The sequence below is a fragment of the Mesoplodon mirus genome (assembly GCF_964341445.2).
Source record: "Mesoplodon mirus genome assembly, chromosome: 10".
NCBI classification, from domain to species: Eukaryota; Metazoa; Chordata; class Mammalia; order Artiodactyla; family Ziphiidae; genus Mesoplodon; species Mesoplodon mirus.
In genome coordinates, this window is record NC_138986.1 from 7,136,119 (window position 1) to 7,163,152 (window position 27,034).

Genomic DNA, 27,034 nt, shown 5'->3' on the forward strand with positions numbered 1-27,034 from the left:
CACACAAACCATCACCCAAGTCAGAGGCAGGAGTAGAATGAGCTTGGAAAAGAAAAACATGTTGTGACCAAATGCAACCAGCAAGCCCCTCTCTAACCTGCATTTGTTCTCCTGCAGCTCGTCTTTTGCCGGGATTGTAAGGAACCGTACCATGAAGGTGAATGCAGTGCCCTGTTTGAAGCCTCAGGAGCAGTTACTCAGGTACAGTGCCCTCTTCCTTCCTCAAAGCAGGGCTCAGGCTATGGGGATGAGAGCTGTTTCCCGGAGACCATGGAAGGTTCCAATCTGAAAAAATCAGGGCCAGCTTAGTAGCCTACAGCCATGGTGATGGGGCTCTGGCCTCCCGGCCATCGGTCCCTCCACAACCACTTCCTTCCTCCGGGCAAGCTGTAGACTTCCCAGTGGCCATGTGTGGTGTGTTGGTACTTCCATGAGAGTTTTACCCCAGAGGTAAGTGGATTAGGGATAAGGTATCTTAGCATGATCAGAGGAGTCTTTAGAAAAGAGAGAAAACCATTCAACAACCTCTCAATCAGGGAAATCAATACTAGCCTCACATTATTTTTTTTCAAAAGTGCCTTTGTTTACAATCTTTGGTGAAAATCTCTCCATGAACGAAGTGGTAGAAGTGTTGCAGTATTATGTGATGCAAGGATATCATTGTCTTTTTAGCAATATTGTTACCGAACTCAGGTCTGGCTGCTCACCGCTGGAAAATCAATACCCAAGAGGCAGTTGTTGGTAGAAAGGAACATAGCTTTTAATCAGAAAGCCAGCAGTCTGGGGAGATGGTAGACTCAGTGTCCCCAAAAAACCATCTCTGAAGAGTCTGCTTGGCCATGAAAGTTTTTAAAGGGAAAAAGGGAAGTAATCTCAGCTAATCATTGAGATGGGGGGTTAGAGTCGTCACCATCCCCCCCCCCCCCCCCCCCACTGCATGCAGGCTTGTTGACTTCTTGTGATCTTTCTTTGGATGCTATCTTGTTCACACAGTCTGTTCACAGAGTTTGTTCAAGAGATTACTGAAAGGGAAGCTAGGGAAGAGATCGGGTCATCGGTTACTTATGCTTCATTTCTGCTTCTTTGATCCATGGAAAGAACCAACAGGTTAGGCAAGGTATTGTGTGATCAAAAGATTTGATAGGTGTGCTTGGGCCAGAGATGAGCAGAGCCTGGGGCTCCTGGTGTAAAAGTTAGTTACAATGTAGCTTTGCTGAATTGACAGGAAAAGGGGTTTCCTGCTAAGGGTGGTTTCCTGCAAAGAGCTGCTTACAATATCATGGACTATGCTAAACTGTATTTCAGTCTTGATTAGGCAAAGAACATGTTTACTGAGCCTTACTCTCTGAAGTGCTAAATCAGGCTTAGGGAAATGCAAAATTGCACATATTTTCTTTTATTTATTAATTATGATCAGCCAAACCTTAGGGGAAAGGAGTAAAAACTTCAACACAGTTGATGAATTTGCTCATTATTTTTCTCCTGATAGAGATGTTAACAAGGGTATAAACACCAAATCTACCCAGATAAATCCTTTAGTCATTTTATTGACAGGAACCCCATAAATAGACATAGAAGTTCCAGAACATTTTAATTTCACAGTTGAGAATTTTAAGTATCTCGGAATGCTCTAAAATGAGAGCATAAAGAAGTGAATCCCTATAAGGTATTCTGTGGTGTATTTACTCAGTATTAGCGTAACTAAAGAAGCATAATGAGTGAATTCAGGTCTTCTCAGCTGCTCCTAAAATGCTGACCCTGAGCATTGAGAGATTTAGGGCTGAACTGCATTTTTTTTTTAACATCTTTATTGGCGTATAATTGCTTTACAATGGTGTGTTAGTTTCTGCTTTATAACAAAGTGAATCAGTTATACATATACATATGTTCCCATATCTCCTCCCTCTTGCGTCTCCCTCCCTCCCATCTCCCTATCCCACCCTCTAGGTGGTCACAAAGCACCGAGCTGATCTCCCTGTGCTGTGCGGCTGCTTCCCACTAGCTATCTATTTTACGTTTGGTAGTGTATATATGTCCATGTCACTCTCTCACTTTGTCACAGCTTACCCTTCCCCCTCTCCATATCCTCAAGTCCATTCTCTAGTAGGTCTGTGTCTTTATTCCCGTCTTACCCCTAAGTTCTTCAGAACCTTTTTTTTTTTTAGATTCCATATATATGTGTTAGCATACGGTATTTGTCTTTCTCTTTCTGACTTACTTCACTCTGTATGACAGACTCTGTGTCCATCCTCCTCACTACAAATAGCTCAATTTCATTTCTTTTTATGGCTGAGTAATAGTCCATTGTATATATGTGCCACATCTTCTTTATCCATTCATCCGATGATGGACACTTAGGTTGCTTCCATCTCCTGGCTATTGTAAAGAGAGCTGCAATGAACAATTTGGTACATGACTCTTTTTGAATTATGGTTTTCTCAGGGTATATGCCCAGTAGTGGGATTGCTGGGTATGGTAGTTCTATTTGTAGTTTTTTAAGGAACCTCCATACTGTTCTCCATAGCGGCTGTACCAATTCACATTCCCACCAGCAGTGCAAGAGTGTTCCCTTTTCTCCACACTCTCTCCAGCATTTATTGTTTGTAGATTTTTTGATGATGGCCATTCTGACTGGTGTGAGATGATATCTCATTGTACTTTTGATTTGCATTTCTCTAACGATTAATATGTTGAGCATTCTTTCATGTGTTTGTTGGCAATCTGTATATCTTCTTTGGACTGCATTTCTATGGCACACGCTCTTCCTGTTGACTTATTTTAGCTCTGGGCACTCAAATGCAAGCTCACTGGGTCCTGATGTCAGGAATAATAATGACCCTGGGACCCGCCCCCTTGCCTCAGGGCCAGAAGGGTTAGACCAGAACAAAGGCTGCTACTGTGGGAGATGGGTGTGATCCAGCAGTTTACACGCATATGTTCATATGACAACAGACCTGGACTAGGTCTTCCAAGAAGGGGTACCCTAACATCTGTTTACTTGAACACAGTCGCAGTGAGGTGAAGGAGAGCGTTGCTTACCCTAAAGCTGCCTAGCGCTGACCCACTCAATAATCCCCTTCATTCTTCTTTCAGGAGGCACTAACCAACCTTGGTGTTAATGATTAAGGCAGCCCAAATTTAAAAAAGAAAAGAAACTCAGAAATATGGGAGAAAGAAAGTTAGAGCTGGCCTTCAGTACAGATGACCAGTATCAAGGGGCCTGTGTCTGCACACACCATCAATAAGCAGGTGTTAAATTGAGCATTTCTACTGGCCGGAGATCCTGCTAGACTCTCTGAAGAAATGTAGATAAGTACATTTATCTTCAGAGGCTTATAGGGGAGACTTACAGGAAAATAGATACTGATCATAATATGCTAAAACTAAGTTTAGTGAATAGAGCTTTGTACCGTGTTTCCCTAGGAAAGTCATGGAGGGTGGGTCAGAGTTTGTCAGGAGAACAGTGGGATAGGGACGACAGGGAACATTCCAGCAGAGGGCCCTGAATGGACAAAGGTACGGAGGCGAGATTCTCCTCAGCTACCCTGTGTTCTGTCCACCCGTACATCCCCAGGCTCAAGACAGTATCTGGTGCACAGACATTTAATGGATGTTTGTTAAGTGATGGTGGTGTCGACTGAAGAAAAACACACAACGTAAAAGTTGTGAGTTAAGTTTATTTGAGGGCCTTACTGAGGACTCTAGCCGGGAGACAGCCTCTGGGCTCTGAAGAGGTAACGGAGGAGCCAGGATATATAGGAGTTTGTGCTGAAAAAAAACAAACAACAACAACAAAAAAAAACACATGTAGTCAAACATCAAAAGACTACTGCTAATCAAACAAAGCAGACCTCTCAAGTTAATGATTTTAGTGCTTTTCTATGTATGGGAAGCTACAAGAGTCTGGGCTCTGAAATTATTCCTTCGATATGCATCTTAACTACCTAGGGCCAGTATCCAGAGCACAGAACGTTTCCTGATTTTCTGCATCCTGAATTCCCCTCAAGGTCTACTGTGTGGGCAGCTGCAGTGGCCAGTGGCTTGATTTCGGGCAACATTTGTTGTTTGCTGGAATGGCAGGCAACATTCCCTTTCCACAGTGGCATCTATAAAGAAAAAGACATTATTTCATTCATTCAGTAGTATTAAACACCTGTAGTGGGTTAGGCTTTTTTCTAGGCTCTGGGGATTCAGTCCCTGCTCTCGTGGAGCTTATGTTACTTTATTAGATGCCACAAGGCTTGCGCAAACAATATGATAGGAATTCAGAGGAGGAATCTTTAATTCAAGACAGGGTTATCCAAGGGAGAATTCAGGAAGAGACGGCCCTGCAACAAGACCTCTCTGAAATGAGCCTCTTTCCGGCCTAGAGCTCGGATAACTGGACCAGCCTCATAATTCTCTTATTTGAAAACAAAGCGAATGGACCCACCAAGCTGGAAAAGTCTGCTGGTTCACTATTGCCTGAGAACAGAAGGCAACTAGTATTTGGGGGTTTCGCTGCCATTTTTTCCTAAGTCTCTGATCCATTCAGGGTCCTCCTCAGAAGAGACTGTAACTGAGGGGTCGTGGATGACCTATAGTGGTGGGGAAGGGTCACAAGAACCAAATCGATGTGGAGGGCCTTGGAGTCCAGCATGGGGGGAACCATGACTGCGCCAGGCCTGAAGGGACAAGAGGAGGAAATGGCGTAACACGGGGACCAACCTCAAGAGCTGGAACCACGGAGGAGCTCTGACAGGAGGTGTAATCGTGGAAAGTCCAGCGTTGCCAGAAGTAGACCCAAAGCTGGAGGGGAGTGAGGACCAACACCTTGACGTCTCCCGCTCACCCTCTGGTCTCTTACAGATGTCTCCCATTGGCCACACCCAACTGAAAGCCAGCCATAAGGGACCCAAGGGACACAGCCCATCGGATTCAGCCTTCCACACACAGAGCAGAGGAGAGAAAAGAACACAGGATAACCAGTATATCCTCTATGGATTGGTTTACCATGTCTCCGGTTTCCTCATTTCAACAAGAGCTACTCTTGGGCGCAGAGAAGGATGAACCCAACAAGCTGTTTCATCAAACTGAAAGAGCCAATTCCATTTGGCAAGAGAATGAAGGGTTTTTATTTTGTTATAGAGCCAGTTTATTTTCTGTTCCCTACATTTCTCCCAAACGGCAGTGATCTCCAAATGGATGACCTCTGCAGTCCCACTTAACTGAAATCTTTGAAAGGATGGCACTCCACACACTGACAATAAAAATCTAATCGCAGCCTCCCTTCCTGGAACAGAAGGCTTCATGTGCATCCTTGTGTCTGAATTTTGCTAATACAACAAAATGCCCACATTAGCCTTCTTCAAATTTCCTTTCAATTCAATTCATTTGTAAGGTTTTTCCTTTTAGCCGTCTGTGGCTACTCTCCACTGTTCTCGCTCTAAAGCTGAGCGGTTTCTGACATTATCTAGCCAGGCAAGCCCATGTCTCCCAGGGCCCAATCAGGATTTTCCCATAAGTTAAGCTGCTTGACCCTAATCTTAATGCATTTTTTGATTAATGCAACATTTTTTTTAAAGCAAACTCAACAATTGGTTTTAAATTGGTTTTAAAATATTGAACAAGCTTGCAGTTGAAACAGCTGGGGGTTTGGGGAATCTGTGACAGAAGATCAATCCGTCACGGGCTAATGAGAGTCCAGCCCCATTTGCTTCTTCTTGCTTGAGCCGGGTTGTTCTCCTGCACGTATTCCCCCTGGAGCCTTTCTAATAAGTAAACACTTGCTCTTGTAAACCACATAAATTGATTCATTCTCCCTGAGCTTCTAAGTAGTTGACATTACTCCTCCTATTCAACAAGAAGGCAACAGAGACCTCCAGAGTTTTCATGGTGTCCAGAGCCACAGAGGAGATTATGTTCATTGGCTGCACCTGATCAGAGTAGTTTGGGAACAGTGACTGCTCTCTCTGATGAATAAATCCGCAGTGTCTAACGGGAGTGTGCCACCCCTGCCTGCCTGGTTCCTGCTCGACTTCCAAGACCCAGATCGTAAGACAAGTCCTCCATGAGGCCGCCTGCCCACCCCACTACTTCCTCCAAGCTCTCAGACTACGCCACATACCTCTGCTGTACATTCTTCACATGGAAATGTTGTTTCCCTGTATCTTCACTAAAATTCTGAACTTTCTTAGTGCAAGGTTTGTACCTGTTTTGTCTTTATAACCCCCAGTGCCTAGCACGTAGGGGCGCTCATTAAACGTTAGTGAATGAATGACATCTCCCTCTTTCCTCGCCATATATCTGTCCTCACCGTGAGGCTGGGAAAGCACGCTACAGGAACGGGAGGCGAGGAATAGATCAAGATGGTGACATGGGGGCTTCCCTGGTGGCGCAGTGGTTGAGAGTCCGCCTGCCGATGCAGGGGACACGGGTTCGTGCCCCGGTCCGGGAAGATCCCACATGCCGCGGAGCGGCTGGGCCCGTGAGCCATGGCCGCTGAGCCTGCGCATCCGGAGTCTGTGCTCCGCAACGGGAGAGGCCACAGCAGTGAGAGGCCCACGTACCGCAAAAAAAAAAAAAAAAGATGGTGACAAGGGAGGCCCCTGAGCGCCCCTCCTCCCACGGACACACAAAATGTGCAGGCACACCTCAGAGATATTGCAGGTTCAGTTCCAGACTACCACAACAAAGCAAATGTCACAATAAAGTGAGTCACACGAAGTTTTTGGTTTCCCAGTGCATATAAAAGTTAGGTATACACTCTATTGTATTCTCTGAAGTGGGCAATAGCATTATATCCAAAAAATACGTACTTTAATTTTAAAATACTTCATTTCTAAAAAATGCTAGCCATTATCTGAGGCTTCAGTGAGTCATAATGTTTTTGCTGGTGGAGGATCTTGCCTCCGTGTGGATGGCTGCTGACTGATCAGGGTGGTGATTGTTGAAGGCTGGGGTGGCCGTGGCAATTTCTTAAAATGACACAGCAGTGAAGGCTGCCACATCGATTGACTCTTTCTTTCATGAACAAGTTCTCTGTAGCATTTTACCCACAGTAGAACTGCTTTCAAAATTGGACTCAGTCTTCTCAAATCCTGCCGCTGCTTTATCAAATCAGTTTAGGTAATAATCTAAATCCTTTGTTGTCACTTCAACCATCTTCACAGCTTCTTCACCAGGAGTAAATTCCACCTCAAGAAACAACTTTAGGGCTTCCCTGGTGGCACAGTGGTTGAGAGTCCGCCTGCCGATGCAGGGGACATGGGTTCGTGCCCCGGTCTGGGAAGATCCCACGTGCCGCGGAGCGGCTGGGCCCGTGAGCCATGGCCACTGAGCCTGCGCGTCCGGAGCCTGTGCTCCGCAACGGGAGAGGCCACAACAGTGAGAGGCCCGCGTAATGCAAAAAAAAAAAAAAAAGAAAGAAACAACTTTATGGGAATTCCCTGGTGGTCCAGTGGTTAGAACTCGGCGCTTTCACTGCCAGCCAGGGAACAAAGACCCTGCAAGCCGCACGGCCAAAAAAAAGAAAAGAAACAACTTTATTTGCTCATCCATAAGAAGCAAGTTCTTATCCATAAAGTGTTATCATGAGATTGAAGCAATTCAGTCACATCTTCAGGCTCCACTTCTAATTCTAGTTCTCTTGCTGTTTACACCACATCTGCAGTTATTTTCTTCACTGAAGTCTTGAACCCCTCAAAGTCACCCATGAGTGCTGGAATCAAGCTCCTGTTAATGTTGGTATTTTGACCTCTTCCAATGAATCATGAATGTTCTTCATGGCATCTAAAATGGTGAATCCTTTCCAGAGGTCTTCAGTTTGCTTTGCCGAGATCCATCAGAGGAATCACTGTCTATGGCAGGTATAGCCTTATGAAATGTATTTCTTAAATAATAAGACTTGAGAGTCAAAATGACTCCATGATCCATGGACTGCAAGATGGATGTTGTGTCAGCAGGCATGAAAACAACGTGAATCTCGTTGTACTTCTCCATCAGAGCTCTTGGGGGACCAGGTGCATTGTCAGTGAGCAGTAATATCTTGAAAGGAACCTTTTTTCCTGAGCAGTAGGTCTCAACTCTGGGCTTAAAATATTCAGTAAACTACGCTGTAAACAGATGTGCTGTCATCCGGGCTGTGTCGTTCTGTTTATAGAGCACAGGCAGAGTAGACTGAGCATAATTCTTAAGGGTCCCAGGATTTGGGGAATGGTAAATGGGCATTAGAGTCAACTTAAAGTCACCATTCGTACACCATAGGTGCATTCGCCCCTAACAAGAAAGTCAGCCTGTCCTTTGACGCTTTGAAGACAGACATTGACTTCTAACTATGAAAGTCCTAGATGGCATCTTCTTCCAAGATAAGACTATTTCATCTGTTGTTAAGTGTAGCATGAATTATCTCAGCTGGATCTTCTCGATAACTTGCTACAGCTTCTCCATCAGCACTTGCTGCCTCACCTTGTACTTTGATGTTGTGGAGATGGCATCTTTCCTTAAACCTCATGAGCCAACCTCTGCCAGCTTCAGCCATTTGTTCGGCAGCTTCCTCACCTCTCTCAGCCTTCATAGAATTGAAGAGAGTCAGGGCCTTTCTCTGGATTAGGCTTTGGTTTAAGGGAATGTTGTGGCTGATTTGATCTTCTATCCAGACCACTCAAACTTTCTTCATATCAGCAATAAGGCTATTTCACTTTCTTATCATTCATGTGTCCACTGGAGTAGCACTTTAAATTTCCTTCAAGAACTTTCCCTTTGCGTTTACAGCTTGACTAAGTGTTTGGTGCAAGAGGCCTGGCTTTCGGCCTGTCTAGGCCTTGGACATGCCTCCCTCACTAAGCTTAATCACTTCTAGCTTTTGATTTAAAGTGAGAGACTTACAACACTTCCTTTCATTTGAACACTTAGAGGACACTGTAGGGTTATTAATTGGCCTTATTTCAATATTGTTGTGTCTCAGGGAATAAGGAGGCCCAAGGAGAGGGGGAGAGACACAGGGGAATGCCCGGTCTATGGAGCAGTCAGAGCACAAGCAACATGTATCGCTTAAGTTGGAAGTCTTATATGGGCGCGGTTCATGGGGCCTCAAAAAAGTTACAATAGTAACATCAAAGGTCACTGATTACAGATCACCGTGACAAATAACTAATGATGGAAAAGTTTGAAATATTGTGAGAATTACCAAAATGTGACAGAAAGACATGAAGTGAGCAAATGCTATTGGGAAAGTGGCACTGATAGACTTGCTTGAGGCACAGTTGCCACAAACTTTAAATCTGTAAAAAGCACAATATCTGTGAAGTGCAACAAAGGGAAGCACAATAAAATGAGGTATGCCTGTACGGCTATACGCTATACAGTCACAGGGATCCAGAGATTAGCTGAGTGACTCCTTTACACCAGACAAAGGAGAAAATAGCCACCTTGAAACAGGAACCCCAACTCTCAACTTCTCCTAGAGGCGCAAAGGGTTTGGACCTCACATCTAGGGCCCCAGCTGTTAAGATTCCCACCAGAAGGCCTGGTTCCCAAAACAGCTAGCTCTGAAAACCAATAGGGCTTGTGCCCATGAGACCCATAAGACTATAGCAAACAAAGAAGCAATTCTTAACAGACACACAAGCGCTCACCATGGCTATCCCCCCAGGCCTTAGCGGGGGCTACTCTTCATTGCCGTGGCTTCTCTTGTTGCGGGGCACGGGCTCTAGTCTAGGTGAACAGACTTCAGTAGTTATGGCACGTGGGCTCAGTAGTTGTGGCTTGCATACTTAGTTGCTCCTTAGCATGTGGGATCTTCCCGGACCAGGGGTCGAACCCATGTCCCCTACATTGGCAGGTGGATTCTTAACCACTGCGCCACCAGGGAAGTCCCTGTGTCAGTAATCTTTTGATTCATAAGAGAAAATAAGATTCCCACAATAAACCACTGTTCTCTCCTTCGGCATCCTAAATTAGAAGAATATAACCACCATTTTGCCCAGGGAAAGATAATAATAAGTTACCCTTATGTAGTACTTGGTTACAAAGCACTTTCAAATACACCATCACATTTTGAGCCTCATTACAACTTTTTGCAATAGATTTAGATGACAGGCAAGGTAGGAGGAGGGAGAGTGACCTGCCAGGAGTCATAGAGTTGATCATCACCAGATCAATAGCGCTTACTGGTGTCACTCTGCATTTTGAAAAAGGGAGATATGCAGGTTAATGCTGGCTGTCCCAGGGTGGCGAACTTAAATGCTAACAGGCACCAGACTGGTAATATAAACAAGCCAAGTAGGCTGGATTAAACTCACAGGCCTCTCAGTGTTTTGAGCATAAAGATACGGTACACTTTTCGTCTAACTTTCCTATTTCAACAAACAGAACAAAAGCAGAAAAGCACATCAAAACACTAGCCTGCAAGAACAGTTATACACGGACCGTGATGGAGTCTGTGCCAGGCCACGGTGTGCATAGCTTGTCAATGCCACACGGCTGTGTCACTCAGGTCAATTGTTACCAGGCAGAGATGAGGGACCCATGTCACCAGATCTCCCCAACTGGTTTTTTAAGGTTTGAGTAGCTTGAAATCCATGTGTTTATGTTAAATATCCTTGTTTTTAAAGGTCAAGAACTAACTTTAAAAAAAATTTAAACATCTATCCATAGGTGGAATTGTGTCTGCAGACTCTGTGTTCCATGACTTTGAACCTTATTTCTGCTAAGTCTGAATATCTTATAATCAATTAAAAGAAGGAAAATAGATTCAGTAAACATTTATAAAGTACCTACTGTGCACCATGCACAGTGCTCGGTACTTTGGATACAGCATTAAACATAGACCAGCCTCTGATCTCATGAGGTTTATAATCTAGTGACGTAGAAAAACATCTTAACAAGTAATTAAAATATTTACGTGCCAACAGCCACAAAAGGGGACGTTCAGGAAGCTATGACATCCAGGCTTCTAAGAGATTTAAAGAACTGTTCACAGGAAGAAATGAAATCTAACGCCTAAAAAATGAACTATCCAGGCAAGGATGGCACGAAAAGCGCTTTAGGCAGAGGGACAAGATATGCAGGGTTCTAGAGATGAAAGAGGGTGCCATGCTCAGAGAAACGAGAGAAGCTCGGTGTGACTGTTGTATAAGTGTTGGTGGCAGTGGCCATAGTAGGCAGCGGTCAGCAAATGAAGTCTTATGAGTCAGGTTACGGAGGTTAAAGTTCAGGGCAGTGAGAAGTCATTAAAGGATTTTAATGAGATTGACATCATCAGATTGGTGTTTTTGAAAGATCACCAGCTGTAATAGGAAAAACAGGAGGGAATCGTAATAGGTCGTGTTTTTAGGAAGCAAACTCTGAGACCCTTGAGGTTTGAGTGCAGGTACGGGAGGGCACTTCGGGGACTAGCACTGTGCAGCGTGAAGGCAAAGGGAGGGGGTGAGCTGCGGTACAGCTGCAGCAGGGGCCTCAGCCTGTCCTGTGAGGAGCTCTGGGGCTAGGATGGTCCTTCAGATTTGCTCTGCATCAAGGGGGGCAGGAGGGCAGGAGTTTACACCCCCTCACACAGACCAGTCTTTGGCTGTGAGCTCCCCCGACCCAGGAGGGGAAGAAGCCGCTTGCTTCGGCTGAGGGCAATTCCTGGATTGAGACTTAGCAGAGAGCTGTCTGTTGCCAACATACCCAGCGGCCGGGGAAGTAGTTGCTCTGGCCAGTTTCACAGCGCTCACTACAGTCTGCCCCTTGCGCTGCTGAGAGAATGAGGAAGAGACCACGGAGGTTTACAAGAGGGAAGTAAGCGGGGTGAACTACAGCTCACACCACTGCAGTTGGTCTGCGGGTTGTGACTGTTTCGCCCTCACCCTCCGCCAAGCACCTCTAGGTTACCCCTGATGGGTCCAAACCCCTGGTTTCCTGCCTTTCTAAAGCCGTGACTACTGAGCGTGACCATTTGCTATCCAGATTGGGCAGGAGAGCACCAAGGATGCCACAGTGAGTCACCTGGGTGCCAACCGTGTTCCTCCTCCCTCCGTTCCACAGCTGCAGCCCTACCTTTTCCTAATGGTCACTTATCCCTGCCAGAAAGGTGACTCCTCTTGCCTGCCAGTCTCTGGGTAAACACATAAGGTGACCAAATGGCAGCTGTAGCTTGAAGTTTAATAGAATTCTCGGTGTGTTCCTTGGTAGAAGCGTTTTCCCTGTGGAAACCAGAGCCTCTGTATCGTATCTGTAAGGCTCCAAGTTGCCCAGGTAGAGCACAGATTCCCAGGTGGGTCACTGAGAGTAATAATAAGTGGGGCTTACATTCCTACTCCCACCCCCCTGATTCCTCAGCCATTGTATTCTATCTATTGGAGACATGGTATCGTACTGTGGCTTTTTATTTAGAGCGTAAATCTCATCTTGAAGAATAGCACCTCAGGGTGGGAGGGAGATGCAAGAGGGAGAAGATATGGGGATCTATGTATACATATAGCTGATTCACTTTGTTATACAGCAGAAAGTAAGACACCATTGTAAAGCAATTATAGTCCAATAATGTTAAAAAAATAATAATAAAATTTTAAAAAATAAAAGAATAGCACCTCATCTCCACTTACTGCTGGAGATGTAGGAGCTCTAGCTGCATCTTGAAAGGCAGGCCGATCACTAGTTCAGTTCAGCAGCTTCTGGGTGATATGATATGTGACAGGACCAGTGTGCACTATGGTCATGTGCCCTCTGTGACACGCCCTTTGCTAGAAAGTGGGTTTCTTTAGTCCAATGTGATGTTATACAAGATCCCATAAGCCTTCAGATGGTGGTTCTGTCTGAGGCTCTGTTGTCAAGAAAGGCAAACCCATACCTAGAATAGGAGTCAGTTCCCGTCAAGATGGAATTTTTCCCTCTCCCGGTAAAAATATAATCAACTTGACATCAGCAGGCAGATCGTTCTCCTTGAAGGATGTGCCATACTAGGGACCTAATGTTGCTGGCACGTTGGACATTGGCAGTGGCAGCAGCTACCTCAGACTTGGCAAGTGGAAGCCTAAGCTACAGGGTCCAAGCAGAGCTGCCATCTGGCCACCGTGACTGCTCCATTCAGGAGCCCATTGACCAGCACTGGTGTGGCTGGCTGATGTCAACTGGCTGGATCATTCTACTTGCAAGTTGAAGGCCCCTTTCTGTGGCAGATGCTGTCTTGTGGGCATTAATATGTTGTATATTTCATGCCCACTCTCACAATTCTACCCACATGCCTTTTATGAAGATCTCCTTGTCTTCTTTGTCCTCATCCAGGATGCGCCACCTTCCTCTCATGAAGGATTGCTGCTGACACTCCAGCTCCATGGGGCTTGGGAGCTTTTTCCAAACAGTGCCGCTCAGAACTCTGGACATTGCCATTGTGATTCTCTTACTGGCTTGCAATAAACTCCATGCGACATCTTTTCTCACCACACACACCTTGAATACCATGGGGTCTGCCTATTTGTATGGCCCCAGAGACAGGACTGCTTGCACTGGAGCCAACCCAGGGCACAGCCCTCCGCAGCTCGGACACCGCTCAAAGCTTCCAGGGCTCGTGTCCCCCAGGGAATGGCCTCTTCTCTAGCAGCCAGCTGGCAAGTGTTCAGCTCTGTCCCCTGCCCCATCGTATGGTCTGCGTCCTAGGACCACTCCTGGCATCAGCTGTCTGTCATAGGTCACGTTCCCAGGGAAACTGCCTCTGAGTCTGGCAGACGGGAGGCGTCTGTGGGCGTGCTCTCAGGAATGACAGCTTAGGAAGGCAGGGAAGCAGGACAGAGCGGAGGGAGAAGCTGAAGTGATGCCGTTATAGCAGGAGGTGAGGGGAGCTAGAGGCGGGGCGGCTCTTGAGAGTTGTCTCACCCCGAGTGCGGGGCGGAGGCTGATCTTTAGCACCCGTCCATCCACACGTCAGCTGGTCCTTGGGTGTGCATTGTCCCCACCTCCACAAGGAACTGTGACTGGAATGAGGCAGTGCTTTGACTTGGGGAAAGTCCTGTGTGGTATCTCAGCAGAGATGCAGCCAAAATTGCCAGCAGCTGGGGAAACCAGTACCCAAGGTGGGGCGGGGCTGCGGTGCAGCCAAGGATCCACCCACAGAGTCAAGACTAGAGAGACTCATCAGGGTGCTGACAAGGGCAGCAGGGATACAGAGAGGTGGTGGGTCTGAGGTGGGATCCAGAGAGGTGGTGGGTCTGAGGTGGGATCCAGACCTTGGCAGTGAATTAGAGGACAGGATGAGAGCAGTAATGAGTTAATGTCAATGCTCGAATTTCCACCTTGGGTGAACTTGGGTGGGTCACCGTGCCGTTCACTGGGAAAGGAAACACAAGGACAGAAGCAAGGTGTCCGGGGAGAGACGACGAGTTCACTCTGGACACCTCAGCAGAGGTACTCGGGGGGTAAAGGAATAGGTGCGTGGACCACCTCAGAGGGATGCCTTGGCTGATAGAGACACCGATCAATCATCTCCAGCTGCCTCACCCAGGACCCCTCCCTCAACCTCCCCGGTTCTACAACCAGAGGCTGAGGGATGTGCCTCCCCTGGAGAAGGAGAGCAAAACAGTGATGGCCCAGGAGGACTGGATTCTTGCGTGTGCCTGGCTGACTCACTGCAGACTTACCTCCTGGCCACTTACTGCTGTTCACACAAGTGCAGCCCCAGAATCGGGAGACGGGGGGAATTTATTATCCCCAGAGGTCTAGGTCCACAGTTATTTGGGAGTGTAGCTCCTGAATCGCCTGTTGGTTTAAGTAATGCAGCTTTATCAATGCACTTTTCTCAAATTCTTGACTCTGGATGTGTAGGGTGGCAGACGTGCAGACACGTAATGACGGTGCTGGAGCCCAGGAAATGCAGGCGCATCGTCCGCCTGTCATTCAATAGAAAGGAGGAGAATAGGTGCGGAGCTTCTGTAGCGCCTTCCCCAAGCATTTGGTCTGTTGGCCCCGGGGGAGCAGAAATGGCCCTGGGCTGCTGCTCAGGACAGGCTATGATCTCCTCCACTTCCAGGCAAGTTTCTCAAATTCTTACAGCGTTTTTCCTCACCTGCCACAGGGGGCCAGCAAGGTCTACAAACAATGGAAAGAGAATATATGTGAAGGATCTTATGCCTTGTAAAGTACTACAGAATGGTACAGCTTTCAGGTTTGGGTATTTTTAAGGCTGAATGCTAAAAATGTCAGGCACTAGAGAGAGAAAATGAAAGACAACATTGAAAAACAAACGGAAGCACACTTCAGCGTGTGGACACTCACACTCACATACACACTCACATACACACACTCACAAATACATTCACACACAGTCACACTCACATACACACTCAGTCACACACACAAACTCAGACACACACTCACATACACACTCACACATACTCTCACACTCACACACACACTCACTCATTCACACATCAAACTCTTACCACGCAGGCCCAGGGCTCCGTCTCTCCGACAGCCCCTCCTGTCCTCCAGCAGTTGTTCTCTTCTCCACCGGGGCCATCAGTGGAGAGAGAGCAAAACTGGGCTGCCCGCAGCACTGCCTGGGGCTTCAGCCTCTCTCCCTCGGGGGTTTCTAGACGCCTCCCCAGCCCCAGGAGTTCCACCCAGTCTGGTGTCCACACTGAAGGACACGATCTCCCCGGTCCCAGCCGGAGCTCAGCCTTCCTCACAGACACCAGGCCAGAGTCCCCGCCTCGGCTGCCTCTCTGCGTGGGGAGCTCACGTGGAGCTGCCCCGAGCCCTCTGGATCCACGCGGGTTTAGGAGTCCTGGCCGGCTCGCTAGAGGAGGCCTGAATGCACAGCCCTCACCTGAACCCACTTGTCCAGACCCTGCGCCCCAGACTCAGGAGCAGCTGTTGGAACAACGCCATCACGTGGAAAGTATTTTTACAGAAACTTGTTACCACACACATATACCCCCCCCACACACACACACCACACAATATATTCAACACACATATATCGCATACACACACATATGTGGTATATCTGCATGTATATACTCAACACACACAGACCACACACCCATGCCACATACACACCCCACCCCACATAAACACTCACCACACACACAACACATACGTACATCACACACCAAACACACACACCTCACATACACACTCACCATACACACCACAGATACCCACTCACCACAGACGCACACACACCACAGACTGTTTCATCTCCGCCCGAAGAAGACATGCCCTGGAGATTCCCTGCATTTCCTCCTCGAGCAGGAAGAGGGGAAATACCCGCAGAGCTCCTCTCAGCCACCAGATGGCGCTAAATCCTTAGGGGAAATCATAGCTTTTTCAAGAAATGGTGGCCAGAAGTGAAGTGACCTGGGGAAAAAGGAGTGTTCACTGCTTTCAATTGACAGCAGGGGCAGGAGAATCAAGACAGGCGCAGCATTTCTGAGTGAAGTACAGACTTGAAAACCTAAGAGCTGGGACCTGCCTTCAATGAATCCTTTATTCACTGATTGATTTTAAATGGGGGGGGGGGGATATATGTATTTATATATTGCCATCCGCAGGACAGGAGGGCTTGTAGACCACTTGTGGGGAAAATAATTCATCTGCTCTCCCTGATCACCTCTTATCAAATGAAGCCGTTGCCAAACACATGCATGGTCAGCCATTTTAATTTATTGCTGTTGCTTTCCAAGTTTACCTTTAATTTTTTTCAGCAAGAACTAAGTGTACATGTCTTATCTGATCATCCCTATCCTATGAGGAATCCATGGTCAGGCAGAACGGTTTCGAAGTCAAACTGATCTGGTGTTGAAAATGAGTCTCAGCCGTGACTAGCTGCAATGGTTGATTTTGTTGTGTCAGCTTGGTTAAGCTATGTTGCACGGTTTTTTTGTCAAACACTAGTCTCCGTGCTGCTGGGATGGTATTCTGTAGATGTGGTCAACATCTACCATCAGTTAGCTGACTTTAAGTAAAGGAGATGACCTGTACTGTAGGTGGGCCTCATCCAATCACTTGAAGGCCTTAAGAGCAAAGGCTGAGATTTCCCAGATGAGAAGGAATTCAGCCTCATGACTGTGACACAGACACTCCACCTGTGTCTCCAGCCTGCCCGACAGATTTTGAACTTGCTAGTTCCCATGATCCCAGGAGCCAATTCCTTAAAGTAAATCCACATATTTTATACATACATATATATCCTACTGGTTCTGTCTCTCTGGAGAACCCTCACTGATACATGAACTGTGATCATCATTAAGTGAATTATGTAACCTCTCCAAGCCATGCTTTCCTCATCTGTAATATGATGTTGTCAATTCAAAAGGATTTAATGAACCATGCATGCATTACGCCTGGTGTGAAGCCTGAGAAATCACAGCGTGCACTAAACAAGGTGATTCTTTTCTCATCCGTCCTCATTCCAGCACACACACGCCCCACAGGATTACATCAGGCTGCAGAGATTGGACGTACACATTCAAGACAACGTGTGCTAGAGCACACACACACAATTCCTTGTATCTGTGTTGACTGCAGTGTATGCAGATGTTCTGCTACTTCTCACAGGGTAGTCCACAGACCAGCTGCTTGGGCATCACCCAGGAACATGTCAAGACCTACTGATCCAGAAACTGGGAGGAGACTGTTGGCGAGCTCGGGGGGCGGGGGGTGGGGGTGGGAGATCTACAGCAATTTGTGTTTGAACAAGGCCTCCAGGTGGTACTAACACACGCCACAGGCTAAGAACCACTGTTCTGCTAACTTATAAGCGCTACAAGGCAGGGATTTTTTCGTTTGTTGTTTGTTTATCATCTCTTTTGTTTACATATCCCTAGTACCTAGAACAGTGCCTGGCACATCACAGGCATCCAACACATATTTGCTGAATGAAGGGATTTCTGTGCCAGCTTTAGCAAAGAATAATAGTCAGCTTTGTACCAGAATATCTACACTTTACACAAAGGACAAGCTTGTTCTCTGCTCTGGCTTCCTCTGTGCATTGGTGATGCTTCCACATTCAAAATCCTTTCTACATTGATAATTTTAGTCATTACTGACCTGAGCAAGCCATGAACTAGCGATCTCCATCATCCAGAATACAACTTAGCTTATCTTCCTCGCTCAAGGGCAGATTTTTCCCATTTGTCAATGTGTGATAATAGCTGAATACAAAGAACTTTAAGATTCCCATTAAATGATACCTATTAATAATCTTTTTTTAACATCTTTATTGGAGTATAATTGCTTTACAATGGTGTGTTAGTTGCTGCTGTATAACAAAGTGAATCAGCTATACGTATACTTATATCCCCATATCTCCTCCCTCTTGCATCTCCCTCCCACCCTCCCTATCTCACCCCTCTAGGTGGTCACAAAGCACTGAGCTGATCTCCCTGTGCTATGCGGCTGCTTCCCACTAGCTGTCTATTTTACGTTTGGTACTGTATATATGTCCTATTAATAATCTTAATATTTATGTTGTCCCATTTCCCCATCAATCTTAAAATATGCTAATAGACATGATTTATTTACTTTCCTTCCTCTCTGCAAAGCAGTCAAGGTCCCGTGGGGCAGGGCTATATAAGGTCTAAGTGGCGATCCAAGTGGTGCTTGGCACCACCCATTGCACTAAGAACAGAAATCACCACTGTTATTGCCATCATCAAGAATATTCTTCCAAACTGAATTTGAGAGCGTGGCCCGGGAAGTTGGGAACTTGGTGCAGAGAGTGCAGCCCAGCAGCCCCACCCAGCCCCCTGCCAGACGCTCCGTTACATCCTAGCACTTCAGTGATTTCTTTCTAAATACACATAGAGATAAAGACATACAGACTAGTTATTTCTTGTATATGCTTATTATATAAATTAATACTATATAAATACATATACTCCCCCGAAAAGAGAGAGTAATAATAGTTCCAAGAATCTTCGGGCCTGAAAGGGGAATGCGGTGTTCCGACCGACCAGCAGGGGGCGCGCTGCTCACAAGCAGTGGTCTTGGACCAGAACACCAGACCGTGCTGTGACTCTGGGGGAGTTGGGACCCGCTACTTTCTGTGGAGGTGGGAGTTTTCAGTAAAGATGTGGCAAGTGAGTGCTGTCTGGGCTTGCAATTTTGATGATAAAGGTGAACACTTCAAAGTCCGCATTCACCTGAAAACATTCACAATCTGAATTAAGCCAACTGTTTTCAGGGATTCATGGCAATCTGATCCTTTTTGGGAAATAGATTTAAATTGACTTTTAGAATTAGGGTATACTTGTCTGATTACTGACTAAACAGATGTCACAAATAAGTTTCCTAAAGCAGGAAAGATGACAAGAATGCGAACAATCTCTCAAGTTGTTCTAACTTGCATACGTATTAACAGGGGCTCCTAGGCACAGATTTTAAAACCTCTGTGAGGGCACTTTGCTTTGATTTACCTGTGTTTTTTAAAGGAGACGTCAGCAGTCTTTTCGGTTTATACAAACTCCTACAGTCTGATAGTCTCATCTCTATAAATGCGAGGCGAGGACAATGATGACAAGATAATGGTTATGATCATAGGAAACACGAACTTGGCATTCACGGTGCAGCAGACTATTTGCTAAGGTCTTACATGCTTATATTCTTGACTCGCGACCACCCTTGTGAGGTGTGGACTGTATTTGTCACATTTGCAGATGAGAAGAGGCTGCGGCTCGTTGTCTGTCCACAGTTACCCAGCAAGTAAAGAAGGATGCTGGCATTTAAACCCAGGCACTGAGGACTCCAGAGCCCTGCTCTGAACCACTTCCCGTGACACAGACGCCTCTAAGTGTTCACTTAACAACGATCACCTTATAAACAAAACCCATGGTCCCTTCTCGAGCCACAGACTCTCTGTCATGCCCATACTTGACTTCGCTGAGGCAATTTTGAAGGTATATAGGAGACTGTAGGAAATTGCTATTTTTAGCCATCAACTATGTAAGAAGAGAGACTTGTCCCATTCCACCCACACCGCATCCCGCCCCCTCCCCCCCACTTGCACTCACACACCGTTCCTCCTCAGGACGGGTGAACAGAAAGCAGGCACAAAGGTCTGTGCAATTAACCTAACAGTCACACTGCCCTATATGAGCCACAGTTAATCACATGTAGGACAATAATGCTGAGTGGCAACCCAGCCTTCACCTCCTGGCAGCACAATGACAAGTCACTGCTTTACAGCTTGATGACTAAAGACATAAGAGAGGGTGAGTTTATCCAACTAAACATGCTTTTCAGGCTCGAGTGAGATGGCTCCCAAGCCTCCCTGCGCCCCACAAGCCCCCAGGGCGTTTTGAAGGATTCACATTTCTGGACCCCACTCCAGACCTACTGAATCCAAACCTCCAGGTTGTGAGCACAAGCAAAGGTGTGCGTGTGTTTTCTAAATCCCTAGGTGATCCTGTAGCAGTGGGCATCCGGCCTCTGTTTGCGATCATTCCAGAAGGATTTGAATATCAGTATCAAGGCTACTCGTAAAAGATGCTAAGCAGAGATCTCAGCAGAAGAGACTTGACGACAACCCTTTTCCCCAGGAATTGATAGTCGAAGGTCTCACACAGTCATCTGGGCACATGAGGATGATCCAGAGCTGTGTTTCTTGGTTCCCCATGTCAGTTAGGCCAGCAGCAGTTGAGGTAGGTCTCTGGCTGTCCTTCCACATGGATCCAAGTGGGTGACGCGGAAGAAACAAGAATAACGTTGATGCGGGCGGAGGCCTCCTGAGAGGTTTGGGGCGCTCTCCGTGGCTCTGTTCTACCAAGGAGGAAGGAAGCCCACAGTGTTAGGGGCAGTGGGACTATCAGAGATGAAAGGACAGAGAAAAGGCGTCGGTTTGGCAGCTGTGGCCTCACCCGTGTCCTTTCCGAGAACAGTTTCAGCAGGTCAGGCGGAAGTGAGATCCAGCCGCACAGCAGCAGGTCAAAGAGCGGTGGAGAGTGAGGGCGTCGGCTGGGTGCAGGGGAAGCAGAGATTTCCCGGCCCTCAGCCTCAGAGTGTGGAACCACTTGGTGACAGTGCCATGGCCTTCAACCCTTAGTCCTCTCTGTAACATGTGACATCATCGTGAAAGAAACTGAAGCAGCAAAAGCACGGGCTCTGAGATCAGAGAGCCCAGGGGTTATGCACTGATTCTGCTTCTTAGTCTCTGTGGCCGCAGGCAAGTGCTGTTGCTCCTTGAAGCTGAGGTTTCTTCCTCTGAACTAGTTGACAGCAGCCCTACCTATTAGGAAGGCTACAATCGCTAAATTAAATCACCTACTCTGAGCTCCTGACAGAGAGCACAGCTTCCTAATATAATAGACTTGTTCACCGTTACTTCTTTTTTCTTGTAATTTATTTATTTATCGGAGTAGCATTGCTTTACCGTGTTGTGTGAGTTGCTGCTGTACGATGAAGTGAATCAGCTGTATGTGTACTTAGGTCCCCTCCCTCTTGGACCTCCCTCCCCTGCCCCATCCCTTTCCACACCTGGATCCTGATCCTCAGCCCCAGGGTCCGGGACCAGCCTGCTTCCCCTCCCTCTGCAGCTGCCCACTGCAAACCTCTTACAGCTTGTAGCCATCACGGCACGATTCTTAGACACAGCTCTCTGTCTTCTTCATGGAATCAATGGGAAAACCAGCAAGAGGACAGGAGAGCTGGTTCCATGAGCATGTGAGGAACGGGTTGCCATGCCATTTTATTTATTGATTTCCTTTTTAAAAAATTAAACTACAGTTGATTTACAATATTGTGTTAGTTTCAGGTGTACAGCAAAGTGATTCAGCTATACATATACATACATATATATTCATGTGTGTGCATATATATAGATTCTTTTGCAGATTCTTTTCCATTATAGGTATTATAAGATATTGAATATAGTTCCCTGTGCTATACAGTAAATCCTTGTTGTTTATCTGTCTATATATAGTAGGTGTATCTGTTCATCCCAAACTCCTCATTTATCCCTCTCCTCCTACCCCACCCTTTCCCCTTTGGTAACCATAAGTTTATTTTCTATGTCTGTGAGTCTATTTTTTTCATAAATAAATGTATTTGTATTACTAAACATATTTATTTTGTACTCTGCATCTGATCATTCCAATATCTACAGCCTTTGCTGGTCAAATTCTGCAGTTTTGCATTTCTGCCACTTTCACTCATGGTAGCTTGTTTTCGCCTGTATTTGGTGACTTTTTTATTGTGATCCCAGATTTCTTGGAATTTTATTTGTGTGATTTTTTTTTTTGAGGTTTGTCTTTTTAAAGTGCATTACTCTACAGAAAATATTTTTGCTTCAGCCAGTTTCTTGGGTATACTGCCAATCCGGGAGTATTTCAAATTAACTTTTTGGCGTGAGTCCTTTTTTAAGCTAATTAAGTGGTATGAATTCTCTTCACAAACGCTGTGCATAAGGCTTAGTGGTTGAGAATTCTCAGAGGAACTTTGTCTCTCCGACCTGCTCCACCATAGGATGAAGGCTGAGACCAGCACATAAGTTTTTTCATCAATTATTTATCAGTTCTCTCTTCTGGGAGGATTTTTCCACCTTCCACCCTGCTCTGGCCCAGGTCCCATCTCTGCTTGTAAAGACCAGGCCTTGGGCAACCTGGGACTAGGAAAATAGCCCCATAGCAAACACCAGATTCCTCCCTCCCTGTACCAGTAAGATTTTCTCTTTCTTATCCTGACCTTCAGGGATTTTCCTGACTTTCCCATCAAATCAACCATTAAGCAAAGACTTTTCTTGCATATTTCATCCAGCATTTTTAGGTATATAGACCTCGGGGAAATTGCACTTAGCATGCAGTGCGCCATATTGCTGAAAAGTGGCATTTTCAAATTAGTCTTTGATAAGTAACATTATATATTTCTCTGATCTGTATGCCTCCAGTAATCAATTTTAAACCATTGCTACAGAATTACAAGTTCCTGAAGCTTAAAAAGAGAAACTGGGGACATAGGATCGGGAAGGGTATTTGCTATGTTCACTGAGGTTTAGGACCACACGTGATCTGAGCTGATTGGAAGACGCGCACTTGAGATACAAAGCTACTTACTAAATCTTGTGTTGGTTTTCATGCATCACAGCTTTATCACTGGGCTCTGGGCCATGAGTGGTCTTTACGTTGTCCCAGAGCTAAAGGAAGTTTTCCGTGACCTGTGGTTGCTTCTTAGTGTTAAACGGATTCTGCTTTATTCTAACAAAGTATTCACAAATCACATGACGTCCTCTGAGTTATAAAGGAAGTTTCCTTTGTGATTAACAGAAAGAAATTGGTTTCACCTCAATGACCACCATCAGGGATGCACCCCACATGCCCTTGCTGGTTCATGGGGTCTTATTCCAGATGACTGTCAGGTTGGTGCCTTCATGGGATGTGTCATTTGTTCACTGACTCAACTAAAACGTACTGAGTGCCCACTAGGTCCCGTGCACTGTGCCAGACACTGGAGAGAAGAGGAAGACACAAGCATGATCTTGGCCTTGGATAGACTCGCTTTCTATTGGAAATAACAGAAACATAAATACTAATGACCATAAAAACCATTAAATGCTGCAAATGAGGTGTAAACACAGTTATTTACCTCCTAATACTTCATTCTTAAAGAGTGAAAACTTAAACATTTCAAAAATATTTAGAATCTAATGATGAAATGATAAAAGTTGGATTCGTATCTGGGATGAAGGATCCACTCACAAGATTCCACATCTGATCTAGGTCCCTCTCTGCACTGTGGTATCCTAGGATGATTGCTCTTCTTACAGACACAGTCGTTTCTTTTTTTTTTTTTTTTTGGCTGTGTTGGGTCTTTGTTGCTGCGCACGGGCTTTCTCTAGTTGCAGCGAACGGGGGCTACTCTTTGTTGCAGTGCGTGTACCCCTCACTGCGGTGGCTTCTCTTGTTGCGGAGCACGGGCTCTAGGCGCGTGGGCTTCAGTAGTTGCAGCGCATGCGCTCAGTAGTTGTGCCACCTGGGCTTAGTTGCTCCACGGCATGTGGGATCTTCCTGGACCAGGGATTGAGCCCATGTCCCCTGCACTGGCAGGAGGATTCTCAACCACAGAAGCCCTGACACAGTCGTTTCTGAGCACAGCCATCCCGGCGCCACTTGCTTTCACTCTCACCATCTAGAAAACCTGCTAAGAGACCATGGTGCTGGGTGGAGAACCCATGTGTGAGCATCTCTGGTTTGGGTTTCCATCCTCCAGGTTTTCCAACTTTTTGCATTTGATCGGCCCTGGTGCTGTTATACACGAAGTGAGCATCCTGAAACCTGGCACTTGGCGTTTTTACTACTCAGAGGCCTCCTTTGTAAAAGAAGTTTGATAGCTGCCTGATTTCTCAAGGTTGCTTTGATGGGCCACTGAAATGATGGAAATCAAAGTGTAAAAAACAATGTGTTATAAATTTGTAAAGCATCATCAATGTTATTAGAGTAATATCAGAGTATTTGAGCATTTCATGTTATTTGATTTCTTCACTAATTTATATTTTAAGTCATTTTTAGTACTTTCTTAATCTAAAAATAGCTCTGGGAATGTCTTAAGAGTCATTACAAATTAATAAAATGACCTGCACGTTCGTATTAATTTTAAAGCATAAAAGAAAAAAATTTAATACCATAGAGGCCAAGAAGGAGGCGTTCTGTTTGGATGAACATTTTGAAATATATTTCTAGACCACAGAGTTCTTGTACTAAATCCCAAAATGTACCAATTCTTTTTCTGCATGTGTCATTCAACACTGAAGTAAGTGAAGAGATTGTAGTTTCTGAACAGTTAGACAGGCACAGAATATCTTCGGAGACTCCTTTGAAATCCCTCCTCCTTTTCGTGGTATACGAGTCAGGGATGATTCATTCCTCTGACTTGAATAATGTTAGCAAACATTTCTGAGAGCTTGTTGTAGATCTGGAGGTCATTCTATTATCAGGTAATGTGTGTCAGATACTCGTCCTGAACCTTTAAAGAAATTAACCCACTTGATCCTTGATACCACAGTGCACTAGGCATTTTGATTTCCACTTGAGACGGGAACTTTCAGAGAGTTAAGGAATGTTCCCAAAGCCACGCACCCAGGTGGAGCTGGGATTTGAACCCAGGAGGCTGGCTCCAGAGCCCAGTCTTGACCTCTGGCTGTTCCCTATTCCTGCTGCCGCTTCCTCTGTCATATCAGCTTCGCCTCCCTGTTCCTGCCCCGTCCTGTCTGTGACCACGTTCCTGTCCGGGTGCAGGAATGAAAGATAATAAGATGTTGAAGAAAGTTTAAAAGCAAAGATTTTGGAGTCACACAGACTCTGATGCTTATCAGCTTTGGGCAATTGTTTAACGTGTCTAATCCTCGATGTAAAATAAAAACTAGTACACTTACCGGATGAAGCGTCTAACAAGAAGGTTTTAAGAGTATGTGTCACCTTGCCTGTGTGTTAAGCACCCACTAGATGTTATGTGTTACAATATTCAAGACAATTAAAAAAAAGGAACTCAAACTGCAAAACTGCAGTCTTGACTTAGCTTGTAAGCATAGGTCACATGCCAAGAAACCATGTTGGCGCATGTCCCTGCATGGCCAGGAGCCGTCCTCCACTTGTCAAGCGAGTTTACTTTTGAGCTTCTTGCCTGAAGGCACTTCCATCTCTAAGAACTTCCTGTGCAGTGTTTCAAGGGACCCACGTTGGAGCCCACTGTGAAGATCTGAATTTCAGCTCCTTCTGTTTCATTTACCCAGGCCTACCAAGTTGATGAGAAGACGGCAGAGCGGGCCCGGTGGGAGCGCGCCTCCAAAGAAACAATCAGGAAGACCGCTAAACCCTGCCCCCGTTGCCACGTGCCGGTGGAAAAACATGGTGAGTCTGGGCTGGGCAAGAAGTGAGGGCGTCTCAGGGCGTCGGCTGTGGCTGCGTGGCTGGGACAGTCAGGGGCTCTACGAGGGCTTGCTAGCTGGGGAGTTCAGCACTGGGACTTCGGCGCCATCTGGCCAGAGTTTGAGTCTCAGCTCTCTCACGTCAAGCTTCTCAGCCTCCTAAGCTGCAAGTCCTCTTTCTGTAAAATAGAGCTGATAACAGAAGCTGCCCCGCAGCAATAGAACCATATGACATGGTGGGTGGCAGATGCCTCCCCGGTGCCTGGCACAGAGAAAGCACTCAAGAAACACTAACTGCCCTTATTATTATTTATTATTAACACTACTAAACACTTTGCACCTGGTTTTTAAAAACAAGTGCTAGGGAGACTTTCCAGCCCAACATTTCCCCCAGAGTGCCCTCCATACTACTCTGGTATCTAGAGAGACTCACTGGGGAAAGGCAGATGCCACCACGTCACATACATCTGGCAGTTGCTTCCCACTGTATCCCTCTTGGAGATAACAACAAGGAAAACAACTGACTTGTACTGAGCACTTACTAAATGCTGGTTCTAAGTTCTCTTCGAGCATCAGATCATTTAATCCTCACAGACACCACATAAGGAAGCTATTATTATCCCCATTCGTGACATACATTCAAGCCGTTCAGAATGCCTTTTGTAAAGAAATCTGTTTAACTTGGTGTAACCAGTTGGTTCCCAGTTGTTTTGGCCATGAAGCTCTCTCTTTGACGTCAGTGATTCCCGTCCCTCTGAACACGGGACACACTCGGGGCTCTGGTTTCACCATCCCTGTGGCGGGAGAGTTAGTGCCTTATGTTGGGGTGACGCTTGGCTCCGTCATTAAACCAGCCTTTCCATGAGTGTGTTTCTGAATGGGACTTTGGCCTTCTACCAGCTTCTCTCTAAATTTTAAGCATGGGAGGGGATAACTTGGGGACACCTCTGGATGGATGAAACGACATTCACCATAGTCAAGGTCTCCCAGGAGCCTACATATATCTGCTACTTTGCACAGGTTTACGGGCTTAGAAACACCACCATCCGTATTCGGATGGTTCTCCCTGGGGATAGTCTACACCCAGGGCAGCATCTCCCTTCCCTTACACGTGTGGTCACGTCCATACATCCTCACATCCTGGGAGCCACCCCAGCTGTGGGGAGACCTGAGAGACCTCCTACCAGAAGGAGCCCCTCCCGGCTCCCGGCTCCTTGCCTCCTG

At 46.1% G+C, this 27,034-nt stretch overlaps 1 protein-coding gene across 3 annotated transcripts in view; it reads left to right on the forward strand.

Annotated features, from left to right (window-relative positions):
- The window catches only part of PRKN (parkin RBR E3 ubiquitin protein ligase), a 1,310,471-nt gene that overhangs the window by 1,276,154 nt on the left and 7,283 nt on the right, over positions 1 to 27,034 (forward strand). For all 3 annotated transcript variants that reach the window (XM_082633515.1, XM_082633514.1, XM_082633516.1), the window contains exons 10-11: positions 118 to 201; positions 25,676 to 25,793. In XM_082633515.1, the coding sequence (XP_082489641.1) occupies positions 118 to 201; positions 25,676 to 25,793 (202 nt within the window). The remainder of the gene's footprint in view (positions 1 to 117; positions 202 to 25,675; positions 25,794 to 27,034) is intronic.